The 15,493-nt window shown below is 47.2% G+C and overlaps 1 protein-coding gene across 4 annotated transcripts in view; it reads right to left on the reverse strand.

The window, feature by feature from the left end:
• SNX10 (sorting nexin 10) overlaps positions 1-15,493 on the reverse strand; it is a 100,166-nt gene that overhangs the window by 4,779 nt on the left and 79,894 nt on the right. For all 4 annotated transcript variants that reach the window (XM_075558262.1, XM_075558263.1, XM_075558261.1 and 1 more), the window contains 3 exons: positions 11,468-11,554; positions 6,732-6,832; positions 5,968-6,066 (listed from right to left, as the gene is read on the reverse strand). In XM_075558262.1, coding sequence (XP_075414377.1) covers positions 5,968-6,066; positions 6,732-6,832; positions 11,468-11,554 — 287 coding nt within the window. The remainder of the gene's footprint in view (positions 1-5,967; positions 6,067-6,731; positions 6,833-11,467; positions 11,555-15,493) is intronic.

Below are 15,493 nucleotides of genomic sequence, written 5' to 3' on the forward strand. Positions count from 1 at the left end.
CCCAGCACACATCTCAAGGAGAGGGCACGCGGCAGGGAAGAGGCGAAGGCCTACGGGCGGGGCTCAAACGCAGTGGGTCTGTTCAGTGAGTTCTGCTCCCTTGAATCGGCTCCATCTCTTGGGTAAACTTGTACCGTCCACGTGCCACGGGTGAAAACCTGTTGCTGCCTCATGGCGACTCCACAGGACAATATCACGGCTGCCTCGCAGGGTTCCCAACGCTCTAATGTGGACAGAAGCAGACCGCCTCAGTTATCTCCAGCAGAGTGGCTGGTGGATTTGAACCTGAGACCTTTTCACCAGCCGCCCTGTGCTTAGCCTTTGTGTTACCGAGGCTCCCTACTCCATGGGTATCCCAAACCAAAACCAAACTCAGTGCCACCGAGCCAGATACAACTCACAGAAGCCATGGCGGTGAAGGGGTTACTCCTTGGGCGGGACAGAAGTTCAAAACCACCGGCTGCTGTTCTGGGGGAGAAAGATGAGGCTTTCTACTCCTGTAAAGAGTTACAGTCTTGGAAACCCAGAGGGACATTTGTACCCTGTCCTATCGGGACAGTATGAGTCTATGGGTACCCATCAGTCTCTCACAAAAATAGCTTAATGCTTTCCCATCTGGTTTGAGGAGCCTGAGCCGCGCATGGCAGTGATATCCTGGTTTACTGTAAGTCGGCATTGTGACGGCCACAATCACGTTAAGTCCTATTTTTTCCCTTAGTCCTATTTGTGCCACATTTTCTACAAACAAATCTAATAGCTTAAAATCAACTTCAAATTTAATTCAAAGAGTATTCTGTAAAACAGTCAATAAAATGTCAGTTTAGAAGCCTCCCTAACAGCAAATGTATATCATTTTAATTCTTTATAAGAAGATCAAAAAATGTAGCCTCTAGAATTTTAAAGGAATTTCTGAAAAGATACTTACAACACAAGTCAAAAGCGATTTCTTTCTCTATAAAATCCGTAAACGAGACAAGGCAAAATCTGTTTTCCCCCCTGAACGGCTGAAAATCTGGTTTGCCTCAATGTGATCTTATTAGGCGAATTCTATATTGGCTTAGTTGAGAAAATATATAGCTATGAGGCATCATTGAATCCCGAGGACGCCCGCGCCTACCAAACCCAACATAACGATATAAACACATATCTGTGTTATGTGTAGAGGGTAGAAAACAAGTTTTTGTATATTTTTTAACCTCAGCTTATTTATCTCTTAGTATAAGAGAAAATAAATAAAACCTACAGATATTTACTGAGGACATTCATGATCTGTGCTGTGGTGCCCTCTATTGAGGACACAGACATTTAAAATACAAATATATGTGTATTCGTCCATGTGCATGCATGCGTAGATGTATAGCGGAAGTATTTCATGGATAGTCTTTGTAGGAAGCATTAACATTCTTTAAATTGTTAAGAAATATCAGACTCTAACATGAAAGTCTAGAACACAAGTATTAATGGCGAACAGTCAGCAAAGGAGGAACAAAGAGTGGCTTCCTCCCTTGTTTCTGTTCATGAATCCTAACAAAATCAGAATACCGTTACTCACAGTTACAGACTTACCAGCCGGGTTTATAATCTCAGGCTAACTTTCTTTTCCTACTTGTAGTACGGACAATGTCTAGTTTGCTATTAATTAAAAGGGAGGAGGGAGCAGAGGATAAACCAAGAGTGAGAGGAAATTAATATTTTGGGCAAAGATCTCACAGGCATACTGACCAAATGTCACTCGCCCTTCTGAGTGCTACTAGTTATCAATGAATCCCCACTCCTGTTTTGAGCAGCCCTGCTGGTGCAGTGGTTCCGAGATGGGCTACTACCTGCAAGGTCAGCAGCTTGAAACCACCAGCTGCTCACCAAGAGAAAAACAGTGCTTTCTACTCCCGTCAAGTGCGACAGTCTCAGAAACTCACAGAACAGTTCTACTCTCTCCTACAGGGTCCCTATGAGTCACCATCGACTAGATGGCCCCTGTCCTATCGTTTCCTTGTTCATACAACTGAGACAATCACGGCCAACTCCTGAGATTGCGCCTGCTCCTAAGTATTACGTTGAAACAAGTCAAATGCCAAGCATGTGGTCCAAGAAATGGCAAAAACTGGTCAAAGTCACAATTTTCTAATCCCTCGATGAAGAGATGCCTGGATATTGGTCATTAAATGTGTGTGATTCAACCAGTGACGTTGCCATGGACACACACGTGTGTTCACACGATGCTCACCAGCACGTGGACACTGACGGCAGCAGCCCTTTGTTCCGCAGGGTTTGACCAACGGTCGGCTCCCAACTTCAAACCTGCCATCAAATCCACATTCTAAAACCGAACGTGAACAAATGTACAAACTGCTCGACATAATGGATGTCTGGATTGGGATAAGAACCGTCCGAGCCTCCAATAAAATGATTTTTTAAATGCTATTGGAAAGTGGATTATTGCGGGTGCAGTGAGGTGAAAAATTAGCATCCTATCATGTGATCTCCCTGGTGATCCAGTCAAATGTGTTCTAGTTTTAAATATTTTGTTTTGTTTTCAACTGAGGTTTTATATGCTGACTTTATGTTAAAATTTGGGTTTTGTTTGTTTGTTTGTTTGTATGAAATCCAGGAGAGGTATATCCACAGACAGTAACTGGATTAACGGTTCCTTGGGGACGCGGCAGGAGAAACTGAGGGTGAATGAGCTAATGATGATGGAGAAAAAGTTCTAAAACGGATTGTACAACTCTTCTTAATGCGACTGAGCGAGTGTGTGAGATGGGAATGATATATATGCCAATAAAAGTGACATCATGGGCTCGAAGGCAGTAAGAACACACGCCAGAGTCCTACAGCTGCCACAGTCGAATACCACAGTATCTTCCCTTGTCAGCTTCCAGGGGCTCCACACCTCAGCCAGGCGGGCTGTTGGGAGGGGCTCCTACTGAGTGGGTAGCCAAGCGATCCGCAGAGCTGCCTGCGGGGGGTGGGGACCGCCGGGCTGGCTGTGCAACACACTCAGTGTCAGGGTGGGTCGGCCTGCCAGGCACAGACTTGGACCCTGAACAAGGAACAGAAGTTGGCAGGGCATCTTCGGGGCCTGGGAAGGGGTAAGGAGGAGCCAGGAGGAGCCCTGCTCCGCAGGTTAGGCCTGAAAGCAACCAGGTGGGATTGTCCTGACTGCCTTCAGGCTCTGAAAAACCACCTTTCATTTTCTGTGTGAGATTCGCTTGCTTAGAGACAAGCGGTCGCACGACACAGTGGAGCAAGTAACATCCCACGAGAACCCGGTGTCTGTTCCACGCTTTGGCTTCCAGAAGAGAAATCTAAACCCAGCTCTCATGACCTCATGATAAGCATTTTAGAGCCACCAACAAAAACGTCCTCCGGGGATCCCAACTCATGGCGACCCGGGTGTTGCAGCGTAGAGCTGACCCCTGAGCCTTAGCGGGGAAAGGAGCCTGCCTGGTGGGAATGGTTCCCTCCCAGCTACTATCCCAAGAGTTGGTAGTTCCAATCCGCCAAGCAGCACCATGCAAGAAAGGTCGAGAGGTAGAATTCCACAAAGACCAGACCTGTGGCAGCTTTCTACTCTACAGCCCCTCCCCCCTCCAGGGTGCCCATGAGCTCACAATGACCCCGAGGGCAACAGGTTTGGTTTAAGGGTTGGCATCTAATGGAAGTAGATCACCAGACTCTTCATCCATGATTTAATCCACAACCTTGGACTCTAGCCTTGCCGAGTGCCAACTCTCTGTCCCACCCATAACCCCTGGCGTGTGTGTACCACACACATTACGTGGCTGTCAGAGTCCTTTCTGAACCATCATTTGGACACCACAGTGACCCAATAAGGCTGGCAGTGCGTGTGTTACATTATCCTACTCTTTATGCAAAACCAAGGCCCAAAGGAATTACCTTAAGTGACTTGTTCCAAGGTCACATGGCTAGGGGGAAAAAAAAAATCAAAAGCCACGATTCAGGGCAGCCCTGAAGCCCAGTTGGTCCAGCCCCTGATCCAGGACACTCTGCATGAATGTGTCTGCATCTAATGCAGCCACAAGCAGGCAAACTACACAGGGCAGCTTCAGTTAGTGGTCACATGGAGTTCACCGATAGCGGAATTGCTTGGCTAACTGTTTGAAGCCCCCTCAAACAGAGTGTGCCATAAGAGCCCAGTGTGTCCCTATCTGTCTGTCCATTGTGGTAGATCATCTCGTAGAGGGAAACGATGTGTTCAAAGGGACAAAGGGGCGCCAGGTCAAAAAGGCAGGCCCTGTGCTTGCTTCACTAGCTGCAGAACCCCAGAGGCACAGGCTGTCCTGTGGCCTTAACTAAGGGGACTCCTGTGCACTGTAAGACCTGCAGCTCCTCCATACCCACAGGGACAGCAGGCTTCAGTCTCCCTGCCCCCTGCTCGGTCCTCCTGGGCAATGGCCAGCCTGCAGCTTGCGGGGAGGGGACAGGAGCATGTGGAGCAGGGGGCAGGGCGACTGCAAGCACCACAGCTGAAGGGGGAGAATATCAGCCACCTGGGCCTCCTGTAGCCAACAATTAAAATGAGAGCAGTCCCCGTGGGGAAAGGGCAGAAACAACCTGAGCAAGTCTTTGTTCAGTCACGCTTGGGATCCCCAAAAGACGACCATGGACACATTTTCTGGTGACCCCCCCCCCCCCAGCTGTCTGCTAAGACACTCTGGTCGGCTCTCCTGGGTGCTTCCCCTCCTTTCTGTTCCTCTGCCGCCTTCTCCCCTCCCCACCCTCCCAGAATTTATCATCACAATTCATACTCGGGTGTTTCTGTATGCCTCCCTGACCCCTTCTGAGGAAAGGCACTATTTCAATCTAATAGCAATACACATTAATATTCATGTGCATACTTAATACGCAGGCCCTTGATGAGGGAGCCAGATGGGGAGAAGGCTGTGTATGACTTCAGGCGAGCTGTAAGGTACCATTCAGGGAACTCAAAGGCGCCAATGACGTCAGAGCTTGTAAAGGAGAGCAGTTTCTGGGGCCTGGGGCCTGTCGCCAACGAGTCAGGTGACTCAGTCCACGTCCTCATCAATAACACAGGGAGTTAGAAAGCTCAGCTGAAAAACACGACTGCATCTACAGGAACTCCAATGCGTCTACAGCCAACACTCAGCGAGGGCACGGTGTGCGGTGTGCCGGGCGCTGAGATGGACAGGCACTCACTGTGTCCTCTCCGACACCCTCGGGAGGGCTGCCTTCTCGTGAACCCCATTTTACAGGCGAGGAATACAGGCACAGGGAGTACCCGAACCCCAGCAAGTAAAAGGCAGAGCGTGGATTTGAACGTTCACAGGCTGTCCTCAGGGTCTGCATGGAAATCATGGCAGGGGTAGGTAGTCTAGAATTCCAAAGAATGGAATGAAAGAAAAATCTCAGAGCAGTGTGAATTCAAATCTCTTCGCCGCGGTACCCACCATAACCAGATCATCCAGTAACTAACCCACTGAGAGGGCTGGGCAAGGGCCCCCTTCAACAAACACTCCCTTAGAAGCATTCCCTAACAATCAGGAGCATTCAAACCATCCATTTAAAGGCGCCCGAAACACAGGAGCAGCCCACTGTTGGGCTGATTTTAGTCTGTCCATCGGAAGGGAACTGTAAATACACACCGTTTTGAAGACGTGTCGTTCCAATATTCGCTTCCCAGAGATTTTTCACGTTGGTGGGATAAACTCCCGAGTAATTTGGATCTGCTTTACCCCTGGCAGGACTATGTATGTATCCACGACGTGATTAGCACACTGCTTTCTTTCTGGAAGCATTGGTGACACATGTACCACAGGATGGCAGCCACAAGATGGTGCTCTAATATAGGAAATGAACTGCCGCGTGACTGGCACAGTGATTAGTGATTCATAGGCAGTGCCTGTCTCCCCGCTGTGAGCATGACATTAAACCCTTGACACAAGCCCTGCATCCACAATCTGCCCACAGGAATTCCTATGCACTCACTTTCGGAGGAAATCTTCCAAACCCTGGCGACGCTGGTCCACGTGCTGGCGGTTGTTCATGTTGAAAAAGAGGTTTTTCGATGGGAGGTCTGGCAGTTGTCTTGAAAGAAAGAGGGGGGAAAATGTTTTGTAATGATCAAGTCGAGGGCGTAGTTCCAGTAAGGCCACGTCTGTCTAATAAGGACTGCACAGCTAATAAAGGGAGGAAGGAGCCCCGGGGCTCTATAGGGTGGGGCTGCTAACAGCAAGGTCAGCAGTTTGAAACCACCAGCTGCTCCAATGGAGAAGGAAGAGGCTTTCCACTTCTGTAAAGACTTGCAGCCTCAGAAACCCACAGGGGGCAGTTCTCCTGTGTCCTGTAGCGTCGCTATTAGCGAGAATCAAGTCGATGGCAGTTTATTAGCAAGGATTCGTTCATAAGGATACAGGGATTAACTTAAAGAAAAACCCTCCTTTCACATTACAGCTTTGTGCTGTAATCAAGAAAAAGGCCTATAAAATGCTCCATACTTTATCTGTAAAAACAAAAAAAATGCACTGTCATTCAGTTGAGTCCCTGTGAGTTTCCTAAAAAGTAACTTTTTAAGGGAATAGAACACCCCATCTTTCTCCCTCGGAGCGGCTGGTGGTTTCAAACCGCTGACCTTTCTGTTAGCAGCCCAACCTGCAATCACGACACCACCAGGGCTCCTTGGCCTTCCTCCAGCTACATCCTGAGGACCTGGATAGCCTGGCACTCCACCAGACACCCTTGGAGTCACTTACACCAGCAACGCGTTACTTTGGAGCCTCTGCCTCAGCCACACAAATTCACGGTATCTTCTTCGTACGCAGGATGTTTTCATCGTAAAACACATGCTGTTGGTCTGTTGGGAGAAAGAGAAAAAACCAAATAAATGCCAGCTCACTTGAGGAGGAAACGACTTCGCTGTTATCTATCGCACAGTTTAAAAGACCAGAACAGCAGAAGCTCGTTGCCACGGCGCTAGCTCAGCCTCGTGGAGACAGGTGCCCTGAGGCTCGGACTGGATTGCACTCCATCAGCCTTTGCAGTGGCAGATTTTTCAGAAGTGGGTTGCCAGGACTTCCTTCCAAGCCGCAGCGTCTCAGCCATCCCTGGGTGGGGTCAAGCCACCAGCCTTTGGTCAGCCACTGGGCACCTTAACTGTTTGCCCCAGCCAGGGACTCATAACTTAACCATCCTATCCACCAAATCCATTCCGACACACGGCGGCCGGATGAGATGGGTAGAACTGCCCCTGCGAGTTTCCCAGACTCTAACTGCGTACGGAAGTAGAAAGCCCGACCTTTCTTCTGAGGAGCAGCTGGTGGTTTTGAATGGCAGATCTTTAACCTCTGCGCCACCAGGGCTCGTGAAAATCAAGCAAATTCTACAGCATGAATGGCTGATGGGAGTTCAGAGTTGCCCGTTGTATTTTAACACGTCACTGGAGGGGCCCTGGGGGGAGGGACATGTTCTCATCATCCTTGATAAGACATGACAGAAGCTGTCCCCTCCTCGGCAAATCACCAGGAATTCTGAAATCACATTTAAACAAGAGAATGTTTCCCTCCTGAGCTAGATGTGACGGGAGAGGGATCTGACTCGGAGAGGGCTGGTGCCCTGGCAGGAGGGTTGGCCTGCAGATCAAAAAGCTCCAAACTCCCTGCTCTCAAGTGTCTGCCAGCTCACAGCGACCCTCCAGGACAGAGTAGAACTGCCCCCGTGGGCCTCCAGGACCATAAATCTTTTATTTTTCTTCCAGTAAATACAATTCACATTTTATTTAGATTGAAATAAACTGGACAGAATTGATTTTTTTCACCAAAAATATCAGTAATGTTTCCTGCATTCATCTTAATAAACCACAAAGCATTTAATCTTGTAGGTTTTTCCAGGTTTTGCTTATAAATCAGGCCGAATCATGGGAAAAGAAACAGAGAGCATCCGTTGTTCGTGCCCATGGCCTCCGATTCTGCGTGGACCGTGAGACGGTGTGTTCAGCAGACACCTGCTCAAAAATGGATGACAGTGTCGGCTCAGCAAAGGAATGTACATAGCAAGCTCTTCCATTCGAACTCAAAATGTGACTTGTTCCTTTAGGTTCATTGATGAACACAAAATCTACATCAAGAGTCTTGTCTGGGAGCTCAGTGTGGCTCGGTCTGGTAATTCCTCCAACCGTCCATTACAGATTTTTTTTAAAACAATTTATTAGGGGCTCATACAACTCTTACCACAATCCATACATATACATACATCAATTGTATAAAGCACATCCATACATTCCTTGCCCCAATCATTCTCAAAGCATTTGCTCTCCACTTAAGCCCTTTGCATCAGGTCCTCTTTTTTTTTCCCCCTCCCTCCCCTCCATTACAGATTTTTAACATTAACTCCCACTAAGCCAAAAATTAGTCCTTGAAAGTCACTGTGACATTTGCTAAAATGTCTTCCCTGCACCCCCAGCACCTCCTCCTCCAAGTTCATTTCTTGAAAGGACGATCACTTCGTATCTGATCGCTGGATCCCGTGAGAAAACCTTGAGAGGAGCAGATCTCAGCTCTCTCTGCTGGAGCAGCTGGCGGTGTCAGAATCACTGCCCTAACCATTACCAGCCAAGTTAGTAACCTACCACCCTGCCGACACCTGGAGAATAAGCTGCCCCGAGTGCCAGGCAGGCTCTGCCACAAGGCAAGCCACCCAGCCCCCGTGTCCTGATTGGTAACACGGGGATGGCACGGAATTTAGCTATTTCATAGAGTGACTGTGAGGATTGATAACCAGCACCTGGTAAATGTGACCTATTAACACAATAGCAGCTGTTCAGGACCTGTTACCTACAGAGTCCTCATACTGAACGAAAGCACACTGCTTCTCCTTTGGGTAAACAAGATGGATAAATATGTTTATTTCTTTTCTGGGTACAGCAAAAGATGTCCAATATTTTCCTACTCATTTTCAAAAAATATCTATATTCTCTGTCTTCATTTCAAAATTCCTTTGATGATGCTTACATGACCAAATGAGAGGCAGATTTCTATTCCTCCCAGGTTCAGTACAATTTTACAAAATGTGACTGTTCTATTGGCAATTTAAGCCACATTTGCATTAAATCTCAAACTGTTCCCAAAAGATATATGGGCACCATTTCTTGTCTTCTTGCTGTGAAGTCCAGAAAAGATCAGGAAGCAGACGGGTTAAGAGATTTGCCCAAAGCATGCAATGGTCCAGCAGCACCTCACTCTAATGTGCTCCTTTGGGGATGGAGCCAGCAGGCTGTGTTACACCAGAACGAGAGCCCTAACGAGGCTGGGGAGGGTCTCCTCTCAACTGTCTCTCCCCAAAGAATTCCAGACCAGTTGAGGCCTCCTGGCGCCTTGAGTACCAGCTGGGTCATTGAAACTCCCTTGAGTTTCCCCGTGCAGATGCACCATGAATGTCGTCACCAGTGAGCCACTTGGGCACCTACATCCAAGAAAGCTCTATGAACCCTTCATTTGCTGAACAAGTGCAGGAGAGTGATCTACGATGACCGATTCTCTTGAGAGCTCATTGATTTAAAATTCCAAGAAAGTGTTAGGCTTTCACAGTCACCTGAGAGCATTTCCCTTAAGGTTAGCCAGCAGATTTTCTACCTGAAAAGCTCCTGGGTACAAGAGACACACAAGAATTCTCTAGCCCCGACATCCACTCTCATCGCACAATAGCAAGCAGAAGCCTCCTCCCGACCAGAGTACACTGAGACCACAAATTAAGTTCCTCTAAACGCCCTTGTTTGTTTTGGCTATCCACCAAGCCAAGATCCATTCATGGTCAATTTAGTAGCATTTCAGACAATCACCAGGACCCCCTCCAATAATATTTGTTGAATCACTCATTTCTGGCTTGGACGGAGGTTTCTGCATTCACTTCATGCTATTTGTGTAACAGAAAAGAATCTATCCCACTCGCTCACTGCCATCAAGCCCATGCCGACTGACAGCGACCTTGTAGGGCAGGACAGAACGGCTGCCGTGGGGTCCGAGACTGTCCCTGTTTACAGGAGCAGAATGCCCCGTCTCTCTCCCTTGGAGCAGCTGGTGCTGTTGAACTGCTGACCTTGGGATCGCACCCCACTCATGGGCACTGTGCCACCACAGGCTCTTGGCCTCTACAATGATGATATTTCATGCCTGCCCGATAGACAGTGTGAAGCAAGGGCTTACAGTTTTTTAAGGGAAGTTAAGAGTCGATTAAAGAATTTTGTTTTAAAAAGAGCATTTAAATAAATGTATTCATGTTCTAATGTTCCACACCGAAATCATCTTGGTGTGAGCTCAGGAATAAAACCCAAACAAGATCAGAAAACAGGACATTCGAGCAAGGAGCTACAACACAAGCGTCCCAAAACTTATCTGAGTTTTTACTTTATTTATTTTCTGAGTTGGGGATTCTTAAAACAAAAAGACCCAAACCCCCCCAAAAAAAACCCTATACCAAAAAAAACGGGAGAAAAAATGGCTGCTGTCTATCCACCAATTTCGCTATTTGCAATGGGAAGGTTGACTAGACGAGGGCTAAATTTCACTTCACTTGTGCTACATGGAGGCACACATGTCAACAGTTTCTCTGCTCCTAAGAGCAGTCCCACCTGCACTAAGTATGACGACGGGAAAAGTGACCATGATCAAGCTCAGAGGCTGACCAACCACGTATGGTGGACCAAATCTGGTCCGCCGCCAGTCTCGGCAAGCAGCATTCTACTGACACATCATCATGCTCCCTCACTTACATGTCGCCTGTGGTCGCTTTTGCCCACACTAGCAGAACTGAGTAGCAGTGGGGCCCGAGTCTGCAAGGACTTGCAAAGCGGAAAATACTTAACAGCCCTTTACAGAAAACAAGCTTTGATTCCTGTTCACAATGACTGCAGGGGCCACACGCCACTCACCCCTGCTCAGGAGGTGAAGCCAGTGTCCGTTCAAATAAAATGCGCCCATTCTACGGACTGACTTCTAATGTTAGCTCTTCATCATCCAGAACATGGCGCATTAATTGCACAGACTTGCCTCTTTCTGATTGCATACATAAAATGCTACACATCTCTTTTTTACCAGAAAATCCAAAACCAAAGGTTAATAGGCAATATTGTCCAGAAACAGACTATCACAGATCCCAAAGAGAAGTAGAACTCATGATAAATCTCATTACCAATATACTCTTTGACCATAAATCTTAATTGGATGAATGTCTTGATACAAAAATAACAATAATAAACATTTTTTAAAAAGCAATAAGCAGAATCTTAACAGTGAGAATAAGGCACGAAACAAACTTTACAACTGCAGGAACCAACTTCCTTCTGCATTTAAGACATAAATCATTAGTCATAATCATTGGAAGTCAGTCAGTTCTTCGAACTAAGCAAATGCATACCAATTTCATGTCATTCTCAGTGTGCCATAAACTATGTGCTACAGAACAGCTGGCTGATTTCTACAGATCACTGTATACTTACGTGAATACAGATCTCGTAATCAATATAAGAATGCCAAAAGTCCTCCTTCTGGATCCTAGGGTCTCGAACCCAGACACTTACGAATTCCTGCAAGGGCATGATACACAAAGAAAATGTTTCAGAATTTCAAGAGGGTTCACAGAGCGAAGAGAAAGAACTGCCTCAGTGCACACGGAAGCTTTAACCCCTGTGCCTGTGAGCCCTCAGAAACCAGAAGTGAGGTTCATGAGTCAGACACCACAGGCCATTGCAAAGATGGCTCTTCTTTCTTTTTTTTTAAAGCCACAAATGGGAATTTCTAAAATAAGGCAAAATTGGGCTGGGGGGTTTGGGGACAGCTTTTTGTAAGATTATTTGCAGGCAAATAAGAACGTGTACTCAAAGTCTGGTTTTTTACTTTTAAGAGTGAAAAAAGGTTCATATTTTCCTCCCATTTTAAACGCAGTCCTTTCTTACTTTCTTTGTCTCTCTGAATTAAAGGCCCAGGCCCTTGGCCTTGCTCAATAAATCACCTCCTGGGGCTCACGGGAGCAGAGCGAAGGTCATGGGAGAAGCAAAGCAGTGAGAGCTGAAGCTGACGGTGTGTGTGCAGCCCGGTCTGGTGAGAACAAGCAGCAGGGTCTTATTAATAGAGAAAGGAAGACCACACAATCTTGTTCTTTAAAAAACAAAAAAAACTTTCCTAGTTTCAAAATGCATCCCGATAGACCCATCTTCATAAGACTTTCCCTTATAGATAAAATAGATGTTTACCAAATATTAAAGAAGCTTACACAGTGGGAGAGTTTGTTCCTTCATGCCAATAATAAAAATAAGAATGTGGAGTAAAAATCAGAACACAAGACTTCAGAAAGTGCTCTTTAGTAAGGTAGGTAGACCATACCAAAACCAAGTCCACTACCACAGAGTCTACTCCAACTCACAGTGACCCCTCTGCAGGGTTTCCGAGGCTATAAATCTTAACAGGAACGGACAGCCTCAGCTTGCCCCCTCAGATCAGCTGGTGGGCTTGAAGCACTGAGTTCGTGGTTAGCAGTTCAACGCTCGCCCACAGGGCCACCAGGACCCTGAGACAGAGAGACCGGGTTGAGAAAGACAAACGCATGGGCAGGAAGAGAAACACCATTTGGCATGGTACATGTTAAGTTAATCGTGAAAGTCGCCATTGGGTTTAATTTTCAGTATCTTTAACTTTGGGGGACAATTCGGGGTCAGAGGCTAAAATGCCAGGCGTCTCACAGTGCTGCCCAGGCAAAGCTGAGAGTCGATGGGGATGAAGATGGACCGTGGGGTGTCCGGCACCGAAGGACTCCATTTTGTTTTTAAAGAAATAAACAGTCCAGGGGATTTTTAAAATGAAAGAGCAGTCCACGCGTGTACTTGCATTTGAGGTCTCTGAGATGATGGGCCAATGCCCTCGTAAGTCTTACTGGAAAACCCGCCTGTGTCATTTTAAATCACGTAGGAGACACAGAGTCAGAATGAGACAGGATGAGGCCGTGGTGGCACTGTGCAGTCTGGCCAGTACTTCTTCAAAGCAGATTCTTCTCTAACCGCAGAGCAGGGATGCAAATGGCCTGGCTATCATGCAGAGTGCACTGAAAAGCAGATTACTGCAGATACAATTAAGTTAAAAAGCAATACCTAAATTCAATTGGATCTCCCTTTTGGCCCATTTAAAATTTGTTCTAGTTTTTAATTTTTTTTTTTTGCTTTCTTTCCGATTAAGATTTTTCTCTATTTTGTTATTGTTATTGGGTTTTTTCTCTCTTTTTTTTAATGCATGTGTTCATTCATTTGTTTTCTGTATATGAAATCCATGACAGGTAAACTATAGACAGTAACTGGATTAATGATTTCATGGCAGAGGAGGGGAGGGGGAAGTGGAGAGCTAATAACAATACGTACAAGAAAGAAGAAAACACTCTAAGATCGACTGTGCTGATGACCGTACAACCCTTTTGAATACGACTGAACTACTGAAGTGTATGGAATATGAATTATATAAAAATAGGATTCTTTTCCCAAAAAATTTTGTAAGAAATAAATTTAGAGCAAAACAAGCAAGCAAGCCAAAAGAAGCAGATTCTAAGTTATAGGAGGAACCATAAAACAATAGACATTGCACATTGTCTGCAATGGTTTCTCCTCTCTGCCAAGGCCGGCGGGTTGAGGGTAAAGTAGGCCTAGAACCAGATACACAGGCCCCCGGTCTGTCTGCCTTGCCCCTCAGGCTCCTGGCAAGCGGCGTCTGTGTGTTCAACTCATATTCCTATTGACCACATTTTCTCCAGCCATGAACAGAAGGGTGGGCTACGACACCCAGGAGAGCGCAGGCCCAGAGTCCTCAGCAGACTGTGGGGCCACCATGGGGCCTGGGCTGCACTCGGACTTCTTAAGCCTTCAGCACTTTTCTCTGCATAGGCCCCCCCACCCTTAACATAAATAAAGGGTATTAAAATTACAGTTTACAGCTGATACAAAAAGAAATATACTGGTTTTGTTAACGCCATTGAATCAGCCCCCATTCCTGGCAAACCCATGCCCAGTCCTGCATCATCCCTGCAGTTGGTTGCGGATTGGATAGTTGTCTGATTTTCAGAATAGATTAAAACAGACAACAACAGCAAAACAAACTCACTGCCATCAAGTGGATTACAACTCATAGCGACCCTATAGGACAAGGTAGAACTGTCCCCGAGAGGTTCCAAGACGGTAACGCTTTAAGGGAGTACAAAGTCTCATCTTTCTTGTGCAGAGCTGCTGGTGATTTTGAACTGCCGACCTTGCGGTTAGCAGCCCAACATGGAATCGCTCCATCATCAGGGTTCCTGTCAGAATAGCGTTTCAGGTCTTTATTCCGCCCCGTCTCAGTCGGAAAGCTCCATTAAAACCTGTCCAGGAGCGCGCAGGCCTTCACTGACAGAGAAGTGAGGGCTACCCACGAGGTGCCTGGTGCAGAAATGAGAAACCGGCGCCTCCCGTGGGGAAAGCAAGCGCTCATCCAGTGACCCTCCACGGTGGCCCCGATCTGCTAACACTATAGTGTAAGACATTGAGGAAGACGTGAAAACGGCTTCCCAGGCCCTGTGTGCGCTGTGCACAGTGGCAAAGTCGCGCTTCCTGAAAGCGGAGTCAGGCAAGGTCACCCTGACCCATTAGGGTAGGCGAGTCATCGGTCACGTGCAGGCACCGCGCAAGGTTGGCGGGAGTTGGCACCTCCGAGTGTCACTGGCGGCAAGTGTTCTTGGACATGTGGAAAATGAAACAAAGTTTTTCCACAGCTCAGTCTTCCTCCTTAACCGTAAGAGGCGTGCACCTGTTCCTGGGCCTTTTTACACACTTTAGACAAAAATGAACAGATAGGGAAAAAAATCATTTTGAATCTGCTACAAAGCTGTCATTTAAAAAAATTTTTTTTTCTAAACCAAAATGCTAAAATGCAGTTACGAGAGTGCCACACACCCACTGGCCACTCACTTGGTTACGGCTTGGCAATGGTGGTAATGACCAACTTTCTGAAAATGCTCCCACTTTTCATGGAAAGAGCACAAGACGGGCAGAAACGCCTGGCTCTCCCAGGGCCTATGCACGACGTATGCTGAGCTCAGTGCACACACGTGGAACATGGAAAGCAGGCCGGCCAGCCTGTGGGAGCCCTAACCAGCTGAACCACCTGCCATCAAGCCCACCTTGACGCGTGGTGACCCCACCGGCTGCCCCGCAGGGGGACGAAGGGGCGTTCCAACACTGGCTTCATCAACAGCTCCTGTCTCAGACACCCACAGGACAGTGCTACCTCATCCTCCAGGGTCCCTGTGGGTAGGCATCGACTCCAGCGGAGTGAACTTAGTCTGGGTTTGGGGGCTCAGGCTCTTCTACGTAAAGGTGTGGAGCTCCTATAGAGCAGGGCTATCTGTGGAACTTGACTGCCCGATCTGTCCAGTGCATCCCATTAATATTAATATCCCATTCACGCATGCACGCATGGATGTAAGACTTTGCGGGGGCGGAGGGAAGAAGTGG

This window comes from Tenrec ecaudatus, chromosome 9 (genome assembly GCF_050624435.1).
Source record: "Tenrec ecaudatus isolate mTenEca1 chromosome 9, mTenEca1.hap1, whole genome shotgun sequence".
In the NCBI taxonomy this organism is placed as follows: Eukaryota; Metazoa; Chordata; class Mammalia; order Afrosoricida; family Tenrecidae; genus Tenrec; species Tenrec ecaudatus.